General features: G+C 34.6%; 1 protein-coding gene across 1 annotated transcript in view; it reads right to left on the minus strand.

The window, feature by feature from the left end:
- LOC132554131 (uncharacterized) overlaps positions 1-21,586 on the minus strand; it is a gene marked incomplete at its 5' end in the record, with an annotated part of 56,137 nt that overhangs the window by 28,342 nt on the left and 6,209 nt on the right. Inside the window, 14 exons of the mRNA XM_060218431.1 lie at positions 1,082-1,807; positions 2,445-2,567; positions 6,757-6,831; positions 7,411-7,571; positions 8,458-8,568; positions 8,959-9,036; positions 9,859-9,937; positions 10,940-11,083; positions 11,283-11,418; positions 18,247-18,443; positions 18,885-18,960; positions 19,949-20,111; positions 20,473-20,647; positions 20,998-21,125. Of these exons, the coding sequence (XP_060074414.1) occupies positions 1,082-1,807; positions 2,445-2,567; positions 6,757-6,831; positions 7,411-7,571; positions 8,458-8,568; positions 8,959-9,036; positions 9,859-9,937; positions 10,940-11,083; positions 11,283-11,418; positions 18,247-18,443; positions 18,885-18,960; positions 19,949-20,111; positions 20,473-20,647; positions 20,998-21,125 (2,372 nt within the window). The remainder of the gene's footprint in view (positions 1-1,081; positions 1,808-2,444; positions 2,568-6,756; positions 6,832-7,410; positions 7,572-8,457; positions 8,569-8,958; positions 9,037-9,858; positions 9,938-10,939; positions 11,084-11,282; positions 11,419-18,246; positions 18,444-18,884; positions 18,961-19,948; positions 20,112-20,472; positions 20,648-20,997; positions 21,126-21,586) is intronic.

Below are 21,586 nucleotides of genomic sequence, written 5' to 3' on the forward strand. Positions count from 1 at the left end.
ACAAGTAATTTAAAATTACATAGTATTTTTGTTGTAGTACAATTTTTTTTTACACAAATAAATGTACGAAAAATTTGACTAACTTGAAGTAAATTGTCAAATGTAATAGTTTGTTATCTTTTTGTAAATTATCATACATCTTATATCAATGGAAAGAAAAAACGTTTGCTAAACATGTCTGCGCAACGTTAATGTTCCCACTGGTGACCAAGGAGAAGTTTTAAACTTTTTAGTGTTTCTCACAACAATACCCATGAAATAAAAAGCAAAGCTCTGTCTGAAGACAGAAATCCCACTGGAGTTAGGCAAGGCTCTCCAACTTCGATCTTCCCATTTATGAGAAAATTTTAATTGAACTTCTTAAAGGTAAATGGCTGTAACTCTCGAATCAGCCACAACCAAATCCAAACTCTTCCTTATAAAACTATACCTACCATATAACAGTTCTTTATTTCTATCAGTTAAAGAATAATTGATTGAAATGTAATTGTGTTTAAAGAGGGAATGACAGAATGTCTGCCAGGGTAACACTACATGGCCTGCACTATGAAATGACAAGGACATAAGAATGAAGCAACAAGAGGCCCATAGGGCCTGTAGCACTCACCAGGCTTTGTTTGGCTGAAATTGCTTTACCCAAAGGTTTATATCTATCTCCCTAATGGGCCCTACACCTCTGTCCCCAGCAGATCAGCCAAGCCATCTCTACAAAAATCTCCTTCCCCCAAGCATGCTTCTTACCAAACTGGATAGCATTTTGCCATTCCTACAGAAGAAGGACTTTAAAGAATTTGTTCTATTTCCTCATTCGGGCCCGAACCCTTCCATCCCAGCCCGATCATTTACATGAAATTGTTTTCCCTTCATCCACGGATGCTCCAGACCAAATCGAGACACAATCCAGGCATTCCTACAGAGAAAGGAGGATTTTCAAGGACTTGCTAAATTTCTCTTTTTGGACCGAATCTCTAAGGCTCCAAGGGGATCAGACCCACCATTTATATGAAGTTGGGTCTTTCCCATGTGAGCTAAAAGTAGTAAGATAAATGTTTTGGATTAATGTTTTTAGGGTACCACTAACCTCAGACTCGGGTAATGCTGCAAGTAGCCGTTGGATTCCTCTTCCTTCTAAAAACTTCTCAAAGTATGACTTTGAATGGTATTGGTTAGACTTGTTTTTCATCCACATCACGCCTGGCAGTGAAAGTTCTTTCAGTTTTTGGAGCTTCGCAAAACTCTTTGGGAGCTTTGTCAAGCAGTTTCCATTCATGTACAAGACATTAAGGTTTGGCATGTCACCAATATTTTCAGGTAAACTCGTCAAAAACAGGTCATTGGCTACCAGTCTTTTCAGCTCAGGTAACTTTATAAGAACAGGTGGTAAGACATCCATTCTATTCTGACTGATGTCTATCCGACACAAATGTTTACAGTTGCTCAATGAAGTCGGTAGGTCTAGCAGGTTATTTTCTGCCAAGTCCAAATAGTGTAAATTACAACACTGCCCTAAAGTTTCCGGCAGGACATCCAAAAAATTTTCACTCACATCCAATTTCAAGAGATGAGGGAGATTCAAAAACGCTTCAGGTGTGATTGAAGTCAAATGATTGTTGGGTAATTTAATGGAGGTTATGAAGTTGGAATATCCTTTAAAGATATACTCTGGAATCTCGGAGAGTTCCACTCCGATCTGCCAACTAGCTGCGTGTCCAGGGCAGATATACAACATGCGACCGGGCATCAAAGAACTCTCTGTTGGAAGAAGTCCAGTATTGTCCAAGGCATTCTCAACGGAAAGTTGAAGTTCCTAAAAGGGACACAAAAAATCAAATCAGACAAAGTTTTTACACTGTTTTCAAATCTTGGATGTGCTTTCCACCTATTTTTTCAATTAAACATTGCAGATATCCCTAATTCCATTACTTATTTTTTATTGTTATCTGATAAGTGTATTTATGAAAATGTTCAATGAAATTGTGTTTTATCTCTAAGCACCAAACATTCGGTATGAGCACCAATTACAGTAAGAGAGGTGATGCTCTGCAATTTATTTTTATTCAGTAACAATACTGATTAAACATTAAAGAATGATCACAGAGACCTGTCATTCTCCTTGTACTGGACACATGATACATGATCTTACATGGAATAGTATACTAGGAGATCAGGCCCCACTTGTATAAAACATCTCAACTTGAGATTTCCTCTAGTCGAGATTTTCCTCAGCTAATATCCTCGCTGATGCCTTCCTCCTGTTCCTTGAGAAAATTTTATACAAGCCGTTTTTGAGGAGATATCAGCAGAGGAAATTTTCGACTTGAGGAAATCTCAAGTTGAGATGTTTTATACAAGTGGGGCCTGGTCTGGATAACACACACATGTACTTAACACAATTATAGAGATGAGAAGTGTGTAGCAGTTATTTATTTATCATTGTCACTTACCAGAGAACTTTCTTCTAAAGTACTTCTCTTACTGAATGTTGACAAACCAAATGTTTTTTCTTCAAAATTTGACATCATGTTGATTGCAGCTATTCGAAGTATTTCTTGTATTCCTTTTCCAATCTAAACAACAACAAAAAAAATGAAAGAAAAAAACGGTCAAAAATTACTGTTCTGAACAGTTCATAGTAACAATAGATCAAAGGGCCTTAATTAATGGCTTGCTGGTTTCTTTAAATACTGTCTATGTTCGTGTGAAATATGCCATAGAAATAATACATGTTGACAAAGAAGTAAAATAAACTACAAATGCAAAGGTAAACTGTGTAACATTAACTGCCAAAAAACTTATTTTTTATGAAAAAGAAATTACACTGAAAAATTCAGTTTTTCCAATAACAAGTATAGCAAACTTTAACCCCTCCCTGGGGGAGATGTAAGGCCCTGAGGTCATTAAATTCTTAATTTTGGTAAAGCAACTTAAGACCCTTCCATCCATAATTTCATTCTACCATATTTTGGTGTTAAAGAAAATATTTTTGAAATTTGAGTCAATTTGCTGCTTTTATTCCTGCCCCCTTGGCCCTTGTGGGAGGGTGGACCTTATGATTCACAATTTTTAGTTCACACTTGCGCATAGAAGGTTTATGGAATTGAAAATGGCTTGCCAGGTTTCTAGAAGAAGTTGAAAATGTCAATTGTTTACAATGCAGAATGGCGGACAAAGGGTTAGTGCAACAGGTGTCATCTCTTCGTCTCAGGTGACATAAAAACATATACAAATTTCTATTGTCTCAGCTAACAAAAACAAATTTCTATTGTCTCAGCTAACAAAAACAAATTTCTATTGTCTCAGCTAACCTAAAAACAAATTTCTATTGTCTCAGCTAACAAAAACAAATTTCTATTGTCTCAGCTAACCTAAAAACAAATTTCTATTGTCTCAGCTAACCTAAAAACAAATTTCTATTGTCTCAGCTAACAAAAACAAATTTCTATTGTCTCAGCTAACCTAAAAACAAATTTCTATTGTCTCAGCTAACCTAAAAACAAATTTCTATTGTCTCAGCTAACCTAAAAACACATTTCTATTGTCTCAGCTAACCTAAAAACAAATTTCTATTGTCTCAGCTAACAAAAACAAATTTCTATTGTCTCGGCTAACCTAAAAACAAATTTCTATTGTCTCGGCTAGCCTAAAAACACATTTCTATTGTCTCGGCTAACCTAAAAACACATTTCTATTGTCTCGGCTAACCTAAAAACACATTTCTATTGTCTCAGCTAACCTAAAAACAAATTTCTATTGTCTCAGCTAACCTAAAAACAAATTTCTATTGTCTCAGCTAACAAAAACAAATTTCTATTGTCTCAGCTAACCTAAAAACAAATTTCTATTGTCTCAGCTAACCTAAAAACAAATTTCTATTGTCTCAGCTAACCTAAAAACACATTTCTATTGTCTCAGCTAACCTAAAAACAAATTTCTATTGTCTCAGCTAACCTAAAAACAAATTTCTATTGTCTCAGCTAACAAAAACAAATTTCTATTGTCTCAGCTAACCTAAAAACAAATTTCTATTGTCTCAGCTAACCTAAAAACAAATTTCTATTGTCTCAGCTAACCTAAAAACACATTTCTATTGTCTCAGCTAACCTAAAAACACATTTCTATTGTCTCAGCTAACCTAAAAACAAATTTTTCTATTGTCTCAGCTAACAAAAACAAATTTCTATTGTCTCAGCTAACCTAAAAACACATTTCTATTGTCTCGGCTAGCCTAAAAACAAATTTCTATTGTCTCGGCTAACCTAAAAACACATTTCTATTGTCTCGGCTAACCTAAAAACACATTTCTATTGTCTCAGCTAACCTAAAAACAAATTTCTATTGTCTCAGCTAACCTAAAAACACATTTCTATTGTCTCAGCTAACCTAAAAACACATTTCTATTGTCTCAGCTAACCTAAAAACAAATTTCTATTGTCTCAGCTAACAAAAACAAATTTCTATTGTCTCAGCTAACAAAAACAAATTTCTATTGTCTCAGCTAACCTAAAAACAAATTTCTATTGTCTCAGCTAACAAAAACACATTTCTATTGTCTCAGCTAACCTAAAAACAAATTTCTATTGTCTCAGCTAACAAAAACAAATTTCTATTGTCTCAGCTAACAAAAACAAATTTCTATTGTCTCAGCTAACCTAAAAACAAATTTCTATTGTCTCAGCTAACAAAAACAAATTTCTATTGTCTCAGCTAACAAAAACAAATTTCTATTGTCTCAGCTAACCTAAAAACAAATTTCTATTGTCTCAGCTAACAAAAACAAATTTCTATTGTCTCAGCTAACAAAAACAAATTTCTATTGTCTCAGCTAACAAAAACAAATTTCTATTGTCTCAGCTAACCTAAAAACAAATTTCTATTGTCTCAGCTAACAAAAACAAATTTCTATTGTCTCAGCTAACAAAAACAAATTTCTATTGTCTCAGCTAACCTAAAAACACATTTCTATTGTCTCAGCTAACCTAAAAACAAATTTCTATTGTCTCAGCTAACCTAAAAACACATTTCTATTGTCTCAGCTAACCTAAAAACACATTTCTATTGTCTCAGCTAACCTAAAAACAAATTTCTATTGTCTCAGCTAACAAAAACAAATTTCTATTGTCTCAGCTAACCTAAAAACACATTTCTATTGTCTCAGCTAACCTAAAAACACATTTCTATTGTCTCAGCTAACCTAAAAACAAATTTCTATTGTCTCAGCTAACAAAAACAAATTTCTATTGTCTCAGCTAACCTAAAAACACATTTCTATTGTCTCAGCTAACAAAAACAAATTTCTATTGTCTCAGCTAACCTAAAAACAAATTTCTATTGTCTCAGCTAACATAAAAACAAATTTCTATTGTCTCAGCTAGCCTAAAAACACATTTCTATTGTCTCAGCTAACCTAAAAACAAATTTCTATTGTCTCAGCTAACAAAAACAAATTTCTATTGTCTCAGCTAACAAAAACAAATTTCTATTGTCTCAGCTAACCTAAAAACAAATTTCTATTGTCTCAGCTAACCTAAAAACACATTTCTATTGTCTCAGCTAACAAAAACAAATTTCTATTGTCTCAGCTAACCTAAAAACAAATTTCTATTGTCTCAGCTAACCTAAAAACACATTTCTATTGTCTCAGCTAACCTAAAAACACATTTCTATTGTCTCAGCTAACCTAAAAACAAATTTCTATTGTCTCAGCTAACCTAAAAACAAATTTCTATTGTCTCAGCTAACCTAAAAACACATTTCTATTGTCTCAGCTAACCTAAAAACACATTTCTATTGTCTCAGCTAACCTAAAAACAAATTTCTATTGTCTCAGCTAACCTAAAAACAAATTTCTATTGTCTCAGCTAACCTAAAAACACATTTCTATTGTCTCAGCTAACCTAAAAACAAATTTCTATTGTCTCAGCTAACAAAAACAAATTTCTATTGTCTCAGCTAACCTAAAAACAAATTTCTATTGTCTCAGCTAACCTAAAAACAAATTTCTATTGTCTCAGCTAACAAAAACAAATTTCTATTGTCTCAGCTAACAAAAACAAATTTCTATTGTCTCAGCTAACCTAAAAACAAATTTCTATTGTCTCAGCTAACAAAAACAAATTTCTATTGTCTCAGCTAACAAAAACAAATTTCTATTGTCTCAGCTAACCTAAAAACAAATTTCTATTGTCTCAGCTAACAAAAACACATTTCTATTGTCTCAGCTAACAAAAACACATTTCTATTGTCTCAGCTAACCTAAAAACAAATTTCTATTGTCTCAGCTAACAAAAACAAATTTCTATTGTCTCAGCTAACAAAAACAAATTTCTATTGTCTCAGCTAACCTAAAAACACATTTCTATTGTCTCAGCTAACCTAAAAACAAATTTCTATTGTCTCAGCTAACCTAAAAACAAATTTCTATTGTCTCAGCTAACCTAAAAACAAATTTCTATTGTCTCAGCTAACAAAAACAAATTTCTATTGTCTCAGCTAACCTAAAAACACATTTCTATTGTCTCAGCTAACCTAAAAACAAATTTCTATTGTCTCAGCTAACCTAAAAACAAATTTCTATTGTCTCAGCTAACAAAAACAAATTTCTATTGTCTCAGCTAACCTAAAAACAAATTTCTATTGTCTCAGCTAACCTAAAAACACATTTCTTTATGTCTTGGAAAGAGCATTGATATAACACAAATACTGGCTGGAAATATCAGTTAAGATTTGCTGATATTTCTCACAGATTAATTTACTTACCCGTACATCACTGTACCTCTTGTCTGGGCTAGAATATAGCTCAGGTAGTAAAAGTTCATAGGGAGGCATATCCAGCTATTTAAATAGGAAGAAAGTAAGTATACACATATACATAATGTCATGTATTTCATATTGATAATCCAACACTAATTGCAAACTCTAACATTAAAACATGAATCTAACATTTTTTACGATCAAGATCAATAAAAATGGCTTGATATGGCTGGGTTTTTTTCAGATTTGATGGAATAACAAATTGATTTTGGATGATGTTTTATTATCAGATCTTGAGTGCTTAGTCACCAGTCATGTGAAATAATGTCATTGGTTCATGTGTACAGAACCAGCAGGTGTAGTATAATGTCACTGGTTCATGTGTACAGAACCAGCAGGTGTAGTATAATGTCACTGGTTCATGTGTACAGAACCAGCAGGTATAGTATAATGACATGTGTTCCTTTGTGATTATGAGATTCGGTCATCAATGTTGGTGTCTAAATCTGTACCTAAATGATTTGATGTCTAGTTCGAGGTGTGGGTGTCCTGATCTGTCATCAGATTCTGTGTATCAGGTACATGAATAACTTCAGGTTTGTGATGTCATTGTTTTTTGTGTCACTTTAAGTATCATGTCATCAGTTCCTGTGTACATACCTGTGGATAGTGAATCAACAGGCAGTGCCAGCCCCAGATAAGATGGGCTGATAACCTGGCAGTCTCTGAACCAAGCTTGTAACCACCTGCATTAACCAGATGAACCAGATTTTTTCTCAGCCACTGGTCATGGTTGTCCTCTATCTCCATACCAGTGTTCGCTGGACATAAAATTGATAAAATCAGCATAACACATGCATATACATGTATCTTCTAAAGTAAATCAAAAGTGTAAATAACAATACATACTATATTCTTCTGTACAAAAATAAAAGCCACATATTTAAACTCCCATTCAACTAAAACGGAATGCTACAGGCTAAATAATACCCCTATTTCCTATAAAACTAAAACTGAATGCCACAGGCTAAATAATACCCCTATTTCCTATAAAACTAAAACTGAATGCCACAGGCTAAATAATACCCCTAATCTCCCATACACATAAAACTGAATGCCACAGGCTAAATAATACCCCTATTTCCTATAAAACTAAAACTGAATGCCACAGGCTAAATAATACCCCTATTTCCTATAAAACTAAAACTGAATGCCACAGGCTAAATAATACCCCTAATCTCCCATACACATAAAACTGAATGCCACAGGCTAAATAATACCCCTAATCTCCCATACACATAAAACTGAATGCCACAGGCTAAATAATACCCCTATTTCCTATAAAACTAAAACTGAATGCCACAGGCTAAATAATACCCCTAATCTCCCATACACATAAAACTGAATGCCACAGGCTAAATAATACCCCTAATCTCCCATACACATAAAACTGAATGCCACAGGCTAAATAATACCCCTATTCTTCCATACAACTAGAACCTTTCATCACAGGCTAACTAATTCCTCTCCTCTCCCATAAAACGAGAACTAGTGAATACATATTCATGAGTGTTCATTTTAATTACTTTTCATATCATTTATACAAACCAGCTGCCACCTGCTGAGTGTCACATGATTCATAGAATTTGTTTCATTTCAAAAACTGTGCAGAGGTTATTTAGGAGAAATGGTAGGGATGTGACTTACATCTGGTCATACATAGAGGGTGATACATCTCAGCTACAGTCAGAGCATCTAGGGACGGATATAACACATGTTTCCAGCTCACTGTATCTGGTAACATCACACCTGCAGATCCTGATAACAAGAAAGAAAAGTTGATGTTTTGTTTATAATTTTTTTTTTGTCTGAAGTGAATCAGATGAGGAATAGATCCTGCAGCAAGAGAAAGGTTAATTTTTCCTTAAAAAAGATCTGTTTGTTGGTTGTGAATTAGAATAATGGTAGATCCTGACAAGAGAGGCAGGTTATTGTTTCATTAATTAAAATCTTTTTGTCAGGGGTGAATTAGCCTATAATAGATCCTGATAGCAAGAGAGGCAGGTTATTGTTTCATTAATAAAAATCTTTTTGTCAGGGGTGAATTAGCCTATAATAGATCCTTGCAACAAGGAAGGCATAAATATGTTTAATGATCAATATCTGTACATCTTTTGGTACTAGGTATACATGTGGCTGTAAACTTACCAGTAAAGTCAACGACTGGGTTCTTAAAAAGGGTGTTTTCCACAGAAGGGTACATGATGGACATCTGTCTCTCTAACACTGTTATAAAAACATACAAATACAGCATTAATTGAAAAAGATAAAAGAAAAAGTTATGAAGAGTTTTGTAGAAACTCAGTATTACAAACATTGTTATTTTCAAAGGGTTCTTGTATTCTCTATTTTAGGGGATGGAGTAAAACTTAAAAAAATCAATATGAAGTTGGTTTATCTCTTTTCTATCAAGCTTTTGATAAATTTAACTGTAAAAATTTCAACCATCAGATGCATAAAAGATATTAAAAGTACAATGATTCTGGAATCCACTTGGTATCATGCCATATATTTTCTTGAATTCTGAGATTGCTTTCCATTTTGAGTAAAATGTGGATAAAACATTGCGTTCAGTAATCTTTTTAACAACAAAACAGGAAACTTCAGATTAAGAAATTCAATAGACATATCAATTAGACATCTTTTACTCTGCTCCACCACTGTCTTTACAACAATACTTGTGACAGCAAAGAAACAAATTTAAATGAATCTGGGAAAAAAAAAGACAAAAGCATATAAGCTAGAGTTAGGAAAACAACCATAGCATTCCACCTGTTATGTGATATAGTTACCAAAGCAGGGTTTGAATAATTGTACATTATGTGTATATCTACACATATTACCAGAGATTTGAAGTAAAAACAGTCACCATCATTAAATCAATATTATCAGTATTTTTCTTTACTTTTCTTGTGTGACATTGATTTCTTAGTTCTGTCAAAATTGGTCACCAGGGAAAAAAGATACATTCATATTTCTCAGGTGTGGAACTCTCTTTTAAAAGGGTGCAAGTAGCATGCATCCTTAAAAATGATATAAGTTAAATACCTGTGGGGAAGGGACCGCAACACTTTAGCACTCCATCATAGAAGCTTTCCTCTTTTGTGCTATCTATTTCCTGTCTTCTCTGTTGGTTATAAAAATTCATAATGACTGAAATATTATTAGCTTCTCTTGCATTGATATCTGTAACCATGGAGCCAACTCATGGGTGGGCTTATTAGCAGTCATGGGTTTGTTACCAGATAAATGCACAGTACTATATATATAATACTACCATATTTTGTGTGGAATTTATTTTTGCATAAAACTATTGTGAATTAAAATCTATCACAATTTAACAAAATTGGCATCTATAATAAGTTGGTAACTAATATCTGAGTCTATGAGAGTCCAAACTTTAAGCAGCCCATCAATTACAAATTTAGTATCATTTCTAGATCAGTGTTCATGAAATCATGCATTTGCCAATATGTCTGAGGATGTAAGTTGATGAAATAAAGTAAATTGAATTAAACTAAGCAAAATCTATGTGATTTACAGTATTATGATATATCTGACATAACTTTGTCTTTGATAGCTTTATCTACAGGGTTATTTGTAGCACCTTCATATAGAATACTCTAAATCTCTGCCTAACGTCTCAACTTGTTTATTATATGCAGTTGGTTTTTGAGAGTAATAATTGAAAGCTACAAGATGGCTATTTTTTACCACCTAGCAGAGACAATTGGCCTGATTTTATTGATTTGAAAACAATATTATTTATACAAGGTGCATTCATATAACCGATTACCATGCGATTAAGTTTTCACACTTATATTGAAATTTTTCAATACTGGTAAAGCAGATGACAAAAGATTGGTTGTGGATCATCTGGGTGAAAGTATTCACCAGAAATGCCTACCAATTCTCAGTTCCTTTCAATATCACCAATCTCTTTATAACATGTGAAAAATATACTGCTTAAAGACAACTTTCGAATCACTATCTATACATGGAGAAATGAACGAGTCTAAACACACAAAGGAAAGAGAGATGTGAATTGCAGGGATAACTGAAAATGGTTATTAGATTCTGACACCTGACTTATGATTCGCTATGAGGTTTGATGTGTAAATTGACCTACCATGAGGTTTGGTGTGTATATGACAACGTTGCCAGGTTTATTCGGGGTGATGGTGACAGTAGCATTAAGGTCTTGATGGTCAATCCAATAGATCATCTCGGAATTTCTGCTGATCTTAAGCACCTGGATCAATCTGCTATTCTTCTGTCAAAATCAGTGAAAGGAAATTTACGACTGATACTGCCACAGTAATGGTATCTGAATGTTGATCTGACATCATTGTTATGTAGGATAATAACAATGTTAAAATTGTTAATAATAGTAATAAAATGATAAGATATAGTGTTTGTCTTGTTTAACAACAACTAATTTTAACAGCTTCTAAATGAAATGAAACACTTACTTCAAGCATAATCAGTTCAAAGTCCAAAATGTCGCTCATTTTACAATCAAGTTTGTCTTTGACATCCCCACCTTTTTGTTCTCCATCAACAAAGATCTTGCCCTCTCCTGTGTCATACTCTAGTTTACTGTTAGCACTACAAATATCAACACAAGAATCATGAATATTTGTTACACCTATCCGGTTTGTAAGTATGCATGGTAAGCTAAGTGCAAAATACACATGTTTACTGAGATGAGTTTGACAGTACATGGTTACAGATAAAAGTTTGACAGTACATGGTTACAGAGAAAAGTTTGATTTGACAGTACATGGTTACAGAGAAAAGTTTGACAGTACATGGTTACAGAGAAAAGTTTGACAGTACATGGTTACAGAGAAAAGTTTGACAGTACATGGTTACAGAGAAAAGTTTGACAGTACATGGTTACAGAGAAAAGTACATGGTTACAGAGAAAAGTTTGACAGTACATGGTTACAGAGAAAAGTTTGACAGTACATGGTTATTGAAATGAGTTTGACAATGGTAAATGAGAGGAGTTTGTCAGCAGTAAATAAGACAGTGTGACAATGGTAAATGAGAGGAGTTTGTCAGCAGTAAATAAGACCAGTATGACAATGGTAAATGAGAGGAGTTTGTCAGCAGTAAATAAGACCAGTATGACAATGGTAAATGAGAGGAGTTTGTCAGCAGTAAATAAGACAGTGTGACAATGGTAAATGAGAGGAGTTTGTCAGCAGTAAATAAGACAGTGTGACAATGGTAAATGAGAGGAGTTTGTCAGCAGTAAATAAGACAGTGTGACAATGGTAAATGAGAGGAGTTTGTCAGCAGTAAATAGGAGCAGTATGACAATGGTAAATGAGAGGAGTTTGTCAGCAGTAAATAAGACAGTGTGACAATGGTAAATGAGAGGAGTTTGTCAGCAGTAAATAAGAGGAGTGTGACAATGGTAAATGAGAGGAGTTTGTCAGCAGTAAATAAGATAGTGTGACAATGGTAAATGAGAGGAGTTTGTCAGCAGTAAATAAGACAGTGTGACAATGGTAAATGAGAGGAGTTTGTCAGCAGTAAATAAGAGGAGTGTGACAATGGTAAATGAGAGGAGTTTGTCAGCAGTAAATAAGACAGTGTGACAATGGTAAATGAGAGGAGTCAGCAGTAAATAAGACCAGTGTGACAATGGTAAATGAGAGGAGTTTGTAGTAAATAAGAGGAGTGTGACAAGAGAGGAGTTTGTCAGCAGTAAATAAGACAGTGTGACAATGGTAAATGAGAGGAGTTTGTCAGCAGTAAATAAGAGGAGTGTGACAATGGTAAATGAGAGGAGTTTGTCAGCAGTAAATAAGACAGTGTGACAATGGTAAATGAGAGGAGTTTGTCAGCAGTAAATAAGACAGTGTGACAATGGTAAATGAGAGGAGTTTGTCAGCAGTAAATAAGACAGTGTGACAATGGTAAATGAGAGGAGTTTGTCAGCAGTAAATAAGACAGTGTGACAATGGTAAATGAGAGGAGTTTGTCAGCAGTAAATAAGACAGTGTGACAATGGTAAATGAGAGGAGTTTGTCAGCAGTAAATAAGACAGTGTGACAATGGTAAATGAGAGGAGTTTGTCAGCAGTAAATAAGACAGTGTGACAATGGTAAATGAGAGGAGTTTGTCAGCAGTAAATAAGACAGTGTGACAATGGTAAATGAGAGGAGTTTGTCAGCAGTAAATAAGACAGTGTGACAATGGTAAATGAGAGGAGTTTGTCAGCAGTAAATAAGACAGTGTGACAATGGTAAATGAGAGGAGTTTGTCAGCAGTAAATAAGACAGTGTGACAATGGTAAATGAGAGGAGTTTGTCAGCAGTAAATAAGACAGTGTGACAATGGTAAATGAGAGGAGTTTGTCAGCAGTAAATCAGTATGACAATGGTAAATGAGAGGACAGTGTGACAATGGTAAATGAGAGGAGCAGTTTGTCAGCAGTAAATAAGAGCAGTATGACAATGGTAAATGAGAGGAGTTTGTCAGCAGTAAATAAGACAGTGTGACAATGGTAAATGAGAGGAGTTTGTCAGCAGTAAATAAGACAGTGTGACAATGGTAAATGAGAGGAGTTTGTCAGCAGTAAATAAGACAGTGTGACAATGGTAAATGAGAGGAGTTTGTCAGCAGTAAATAAGACAGTGTGACAATGGTAAATGAGAGGAGTTTGTCAGCAGTAAATAAGACAGTGTGACAATGGTAAATGAGAGGAGTTTGTCAGCAGTAAATAAGACAGTATGACAATGGTAAATGAGAGGAGTTTGTCAGCAGTAAATAAGACAGTGTGACAATGGTAAATGAGAGGAGTTTGTCAGCAGTAAATAAGACAGTGTGACAATGGTAAATGAGAGGAGTTTGTCAGCAGTAAATAAGACAGTGTGACAATGGTAAATGAGAGGAGTTTGTCAGCAGTAAATAAGACCAGTATGACAATGGTAAATGAGAGGAGTTTGTCAGCAGTAAATAAGAGGAGTGTGACAATGGTAAATGAGAGGAGTTTGTCAGCAGTAAATAAGACAGTGTGACAATGGTAAATGAGAGGAGTTTCTCAGCAGTAAATAGGAGCAGTAAGACAATGGTAAATGAGAGGAGTTTGTCAGCAGTAAATAAGACAGTGTGACAATGGTAAATGAGAGGAGTTTGTCAGCAGTAAATAAGGACAGCAGTAAATAAGACCAGTGTGACAATGGTAAATGAGAGGAGTTTGTCAGCAGTAAATAAGACAGTGTGACAATGGTAAATGAGAGGAGTTTGTCAGCAGTAAATAAGACAGTGTGACAATGGTGAATGAGAATGGTAAATGAGAGAGAGGAGTTTGTCAGCAGTAAATAAGACAGTGTGACAATGGTAAATGAGAGGAGTTTGTCAGCAGTAAATAAGACAGTGTGACAATGGTAAATGAGAGGAGTTTGTCAGCAGTAAATAAGACAGTGTGACAATGGTAAATGAGAGGAGTTTGTCAGCAGTAAATAAGACAGTGTGACAATGGTAAATGAGAGGAGTTTGTCAGCAGTAAATAAGACAGTGTGACAATGGTAAATGAGAGGAGTTTGTCAGCAGTAAATAAGACAGTGTGACAATGGTAAATGAGAGGAGTTTGTCAGCAGTAAATAAGACCAGTATGACAATGGTAAATGAGAGGAGTTTGTCAGCAGTAAATAAGACAGTGTGACAATGGTAAATGAGAGGAGTTTCAGCAGTAAATCAGTGTGACAATGGTAAATAAGACAGTGTGACAATGGTAAATGAGAGGAGTTTGTCAGCAGTAAATAAGACAGTAAATGTGACAAGTAAATGAGAGGAGTTTGACAGTAAATGGTGACAATGGTAAATGAGAGGAGTTTGTCAGCAGTAAATAAGACAGTGTGACAATGGTAAATGAGAGGAGTTTGTCAGCAGTAAATAAGACAGTGTGACAATGGTAAATGAGAGGAGTTTGTCAGCAGTAAATAAGACAGTGTGACAATGGTAAATGAGAGGAGTTTGTCAGCAGTTAATAGGAGCAGTATGACAATGATAAATGAGAGGAGTTTGTCAGCAGTAAATAGGAGCAGTATGATAATGGTAAATGAGAGGAGTTTGTCAGCAGTAAATAAGGAGTTTGTCAGCAGTAAGTGTGACAATGGTAAATGAGAGGAGTTTGTCAGCAGTAAATAAGACAGTGTGACAATGGTAAATGAGAGGAGTTTGTCAGCAGTAAATAAGACAGTGTGACAATGGTAAATGAGAGGAGTTTGTCAGCAGTAAATAAGACAGTGTGACAATGGTAAATGAGAGGAGTTTGTCAGCAGTAAATAAGACAGTGTGACAATGGTAAATGAGAGGAGTTTGTCAGCAGTAAATAAGAGGAGTGTGACAATGGTAAATGAGAGGAGTTTGTCAGCAGTAAATAAGAAGAGTGTGACAATGGTAAATGAGAGAAGTTTGTCAGCAGTAAATAAGACAGTGTGACAATGGTAAATGAGAGGAGTTTGTCAGCAGTAAATAAGACAGTGTGACAATGGTAAATGAGAGGAGTTTGTCAGCAGTAAATAAGACAGTGTGACAATGGTAAATGAGAGAAGTTTGTCAGCAGTAAATAAGACAGTGTGACAATGGTAAATGAGAGGAGTGTGACAATGGTAAATGAGAGGAGTTTGTCAGCAGTAAATAAGACAGTGTGACAATGGTAAATGAGAGGAGTTTGTCAGCAGTAAATAAGAAGAGTGTGACAATGGTAAATGAGAGAAGTTTGTCATCAGTAAATAAGACAGTGTGACAATGGTAAATGAGAGGAGTTTGTCAGCAGTAAATAAGACCAGTATGACAATGGTAAATGAGAGGAGTTTGTCAGCAGTAAATAAGACAGTGTGACAATGGTAAATGAGAGGAGTTTCTCAGCAGTAAATAGGAGCAGTATGACAATGGTAAATGAGAGGAGTTTGTCAGCAGTAAATAAGACCAGTATGACAATGGTAAATGAGAGGAGTTTGTCAGCAGTAAATAAGAGGAGTGTGACAATGGTAAATGAGAGGAGTTTGTCAGCAGTAAATAAGAGGAGTGTGACAATGGTAAATGAGAGGAGTTTGTCAGCAGTAAATAAGACAGTGTGACAATGGTAAATGAGAGGAGTTTGTCAGCAGTAGACAGTGTGACAATGGTAAATGAGAGGAGTTTGTCAGCAGTAAATAAGAGGAGTGTGACAATGGTAAATGAGAGGAGTTTGTCAGCAGTAAATAAGACAGTGTGACAATGGTAAATGAGAGGAGTTTGTCAGCAGTAAATAAGAGGAGTGTGACAATGGTAAATGAGAGGAGTTTGTCAGCAGTAAATAAGACAGTGTGACAATGGTAAATGAGAGGAGTTTGTCAGCAGTAAATAAGAGGAGTGTGACAATGGTAAATGAGAGGAGTTTGTCAGCAGTAAATAAGACAGTGTGACAATGGTAAATGAGAGGAGTTTGTCAGCAGTAAATAAGAGGAGTGTGACAATGGTAAATGAGAGGAGTTTGTCAGCAGTAAATAAGACAGTGTGACAATGGTAAATGAGAGGAGTTTGTCAGCAGTAAATAAGATAGTGTGACAATGGTAAATGAGAGGAGTTTGTCAGCAGTAAATAAGACAGTGTGACAATGGTAAATGAGAGGAGTTTGTCAGCAGTAAATAAGACAGTGTGACAATGGTAAATGAGAGGAGTTTGTCAGCAGTAAATAAGAGGAGTGTGACAATGGTAAATGAGAGGAGTTTGTCAGCAGTAAATAAGACAGTGTGACAATGGTAAATGAGAGGAGTTTGTCAGCAGTAAATAAGACCAGTATGACAATGGTAAATGAGAGGAGTTTGTCAGCAGTAAATAGGAGCAGTATGGCAATGGTAAATGAGAGGAGTTTGTCAGCAGTAAATAAGACAGTGTAACAATGGTAAATGAGAGGAGTTTGTCAGCAGTAAATAAGAGGAGTGTGACAATGGTAAATGAGAGGAGTTTGTCAGCAGTAAATAAGACAGTGTAACAATGGTAAATGAGAGGAGTTTGTCAGCAGTGAATAAGACAGTGTGACAATGGTAAATGAGAGGAGTTTGTCAGCAGTAAATAAGACAGTGTAACAATGGTAAATGAGAGGAGTTTGTCAGCAGTAAATAGGAGCAGTATGGCAATGGTAAATGAGAGGAGTTTGACAGTCGTTAATGAGAGCAGTGTGACAATGGTAAATGAGAGGAGTTTGTCAGCAGTAAATAAGACAGTGTGACAATGGTAAATGAGAAGAGTTTGTCAGCAGTAAATAAGACAGTGTGACAATGGTAAATGAGAGGAGTTTGTCAGCAGTTAATAAGAGGAATGTGACAATGGTAAATGAGAGGAGTTTGTCAGCAGTTAATAAGACCAGTGTGACAATGGTAAATGAGAGGAGTTTGTCAGCAGTAAATAAGATAGTGTGACAATGGTAAATGAGAGGAGTTTGTCAGCAGTTAATAAGACCAGTGTGACAATGGTAAATGAGAGGAGTTTGTCAGCAGTAAATAAGACAGTGTGACAATGGTAAATGAGAGGAGTTTGTCAGCAGTAAATAAGATAGTGTGACAATGGTAAATGAGAGGAGTTTGTCAGCTGTAAATAAGATAGTGTGACAATGGTAAATGAGAGGAGTTTGTCAGCAGTAAATAAGACAGTGTGACAATGGTAAATGAGAGGAGTTTGTCAGCTGTAAATAAGACAGTGTGACAATGGTAAATGAGAGGAGTTTGTCAGCAGTAAATAAGATAGTGTGACAATGGTAAATGAGAGGAGTTTGTCAGCAGTTAATAAGACCAGTGTGACAATGGTAAATGAGAGGAGTTTGTCAGCAGTAAATAAGACAGTGTGACAATGGTAAATGAGAGGAGTTTGTCAGCAGTAAATAAGATAGTGTGACAATGGTAAATGAGAGGAGTTTGTCAGCAGTAAATAAGATAGTGTGACAATGGTAAATGTGAGGAGTTTGTCAGCAGTTAATAAGACAGTGTGAAAATGGTAAATGAGAGGAGTTTGTCAGCAGTAAATAAGATAGTGTGACAATGGTAAATGAGAGGAGTTTGTCAGCAGTAAATAAGACAGTGTGACAATGGTAAATGAGAGGAGTTTGTCAGCAGTAAATAAGAGGAGTGTGACAATGGTAAATGAGAGGAGTTTGTCAGCAGTAAATAAGACAGTGTGACAATGGTAAATGAGAGGAGTTTGTCAGCAGTAAATAAGAGGAGTGTGACAATGGTAAATGAGAGGAGTTTGATAGTCATTAATGAGAGCAGTGTAACAGTTAATGAGATGAGTTATCAGTGGCTAGTGAGTTGAGTTTGTCAGTGGCTAATGGAATGAATTTGACAGCAGATAGTGAAATGAGTATGACAGTGGCTAGGTTATTGAGCCTGAGAGTAATTAATAAGGCAAGTTTGACATTTACGACTTCTATTTTACCTGGAGATGGTGATGGTATAGTGACTTCCTCGGTTGAGACAGATACCCAGGATATTACAGTGCAGGAAGTTAAGAGGTTCAGGAAATTTAAAGCTGACTTTCTCTGTTGAAAAGCTGAGGTTGCTCCCAGCCCGCTTTACTGATGTATCAGAGAAAAGTTTATCTTTGAAACAGGGTTGAACAGTGGCATGGGCATTCTGAAAATAAAGAATTAGTCCATTTTTCATCTTCCATTTTATAAAATACAAAGTTGGGAGATTAAAATCTATAACTTTCTCTGAATGCTAAAACATTTACAATCATATATTCTAGAAACCGACACACTTGTTTACAAAATCTTAGTAAGTATCTGATGACAAACTATTTTTAAAGCCTTTAGACCATATAGGAATATTCAAAACATAATTTAATGTATTGTAAAATTTTCTTTTCTTTTTGGATGGTAAGAGAAATAAGATAATATATACATACAGCAAATTATCCTGCAAGAAATCCATGGGTGAACACAATATCCATTACACAAAGATAGGGGGCGGGCTTATTACAGGATAATTCAATATTATTGGATTGTGATTTTATTGCATGGCAGCATAAGGTTGGACCGTAATACTGGTTAAATACAGTGAAATTTTACTTACTGATAATGTTTGTAGACAGTCTCTACATACACCACAGTATGCACATAGCTCAATCTCATTATTGCAGCTACAATGTCTGAAAATGAAATAAAAGTATTGTAAAGTTTGTGTATTAAATGTCCGTATGACAGGAATCCCCCACTCTGTTGCATAGATTAGAATCACCTTTTGGTGAATTTGGACTTCTCATAAGTGACCTTTGGCCCTTCAACCTTGACCACTTGGGGTAAATATAGATGAAGCCTCTATACATAATCTTTCCAAAGTCTTTTCATAAGATACTGATGACTAAGACATTTCAGACATAAAACAAATGAAAATACAAAGAAAAGACATTAAGACATTAAAAAGACACTTCAGACATTAAATAGACATTGAAGACATTAAGACATTGAAAAGACATTGAAGAAATTAAGACATTGATGACATTAGACACTGAAGACATTAAGACATTGAAAAGACATTGATGACATTAAGACATTGATGACAATAAGACATTGAAGACATTAAGACATTAAAAAGACATGGAATACATTAAGACATTGGAAAGACATGGAAGACATTAACAAGACAATGAAGACATTAAGACATTAAAAAGACATTGAAGATATTAAGACATTGAAAAGACACTGAAGACATTAAGACATTGGAGAGACATCGAAGACTTTAAGACATTTAAAAGACATTGAAGTAATTAAGACATTGAACATTGAAACACTGAAGACATTAAAAAGACATTGAAAAGACACAGAAAACATTAAGACAGTGGAAAGACATTGAAGACATTAAGACATTTAAATGACATTGAAGACATTGAACATTGAAAAGACATTGAAGACATTAAAGCAATGAAAAGACATCTTTTAAGTTTCTGGAATATAATTTATTAAGTCTGAATTTTTTATGTAAATTTTACCCATTCTGTTATGATGTTTCTTTAGAACTTATGAAGACTATAGGTCAGTTTGTATAATTTGTTGATATATGACAGTTGACAAAGATTTGTATGGGATTAATTGTAAATAATATGAAGACACTATTAAAGTAAATCCAAGATAACTTACTTGCTGCTGATGCCATTGCGTAGATTATTTTTACAGTTCATTCCCCGGAAACTGCAGTTGTTGCATAAGTAACAACGGGAAGATGTTGACATTTCGTTGTTATCAGCAGATGTCAACATTGACGTATCACAATGGTTTGGGACATGCTCCTCACGTGTCAGATCTGTAGGGAAAAAAAATGAACATAGAAACACACTTTATAATTTTTTTAATGAAAATGTTTAAATTTGAACTTGAATAGACGTATCTTACACATTTTTGCTGCAGTTAATGTTATAGTTGTCTCCCTTGGATATATTTCTTTGAATATTAGCATGCATATTTCAGTTATTGCTATAAGGTATCATAGTACAACTATTTTATGTAAAACTTGACCATAAGTTTCTAGTTTCCTAATCTTGGAAAAGTTGGCTTTCTTTGGTAGAAAACTGTAGAAATTAAAGCAAAGTGACTCTCTTTTAAATCAAGAAATGTATCCTCTTAAGTTCTCAGTGGAGTACTTCATTAAAAAGGACAGGACATACCAGATCCAATGAACTCCTGCTTCGTAATCATTACAGCGTTTCCTGTCTTTTTACAGGTGATTGGTTTCTCGTTAACTTTGACATCCATTTCCTTCACATGACAACAATTGTGTTGAGCACTCAAGGCATGTCTCCTGTTCTTAGTTGGGTTACAGACCTTACAGCAAACAGTTTTCTGAGGGAGCAATTTAAACATGAAAACATGAAAGACTATGAATCAATATCATAAAACATCAGTCAAATAGATTAACAAAGAAAAAAAAGAGGGAAAAAATTTATTTTTAAAATAGAATTGACAATAAATCACCTAAAAATCTGTGCATGATAGCACATTCATAAGCAATTAGCAATGATGCAAATAATTTATAAGAAATCAATAATTCCTTACCAGCTAAGATTTCTTTTCTTTTGAAAGTTTTCCACTTAGATATGTTTCTGTGACATTTAAATTCATAGTATTGCATACAACATCAAGTACACTTCAATTTTATCAAGAAAATTTTACATCATTTGAATACTAGTTACCACAGCAAAAACTCTCCTTGTGTGCATCATGGCCGCTAAAATTGTCTTGACATTGTTGAAAGTGATGAAGAGAGTATCAAACAGTTTAGAGTTGGCCACTCGAGCACTAATCACAATGACTGGAAGATCTGTAAACAATTAATTTAAAGAAATGTTGTAAACAAAAAATGTAAACATTATGTAGAGAAATTGTAAACAATGGGTTAGAGTGACCGCTCATGTTGACCACTAATTACTGATAATAGGAAATCGAGTAAGACACTGGGAGGAAAGGTACATCTAGCGACAAGCAGAGAATTTATCCAAGTTTCTGGTGAAACTGTCATCATAACCTCAGTTATGTACTTTCAAGTTTGTTATTTTAAGGGATTCAAACTATATGCTGTTTTAAAGGATTGAATAAATGACTTAAAATTAAGACCTTGATGATAAAATAAATAGTCAATTTTATGATTGCAATGAAAAAACATCTTTTTTGCTTGAACCTTTGTTAAAATTGTGATAGAAATTTGAACCATTGAAAATACATCTTCACAGTATACTGCATATACCACTTAGTAAACGTGACTAATGAACAGGTAGATTGACA

This window comes from Ylistrum balloti, unplaced genomic scaffold (genome assembly GCF_031769215.1).
Source record: "Ylistrum balloti isolate Yb309-2 unplaced genomic scaffold, AGI_CSIRO_Ybal_v1 Utg370382, whole genome shotgun sequence".
NCBI lineage: Eukaryota > Metazoa > Mollusca > Bivalvia > Pectinida > Pectinidae > Ylistrum > Ylistrum balloti.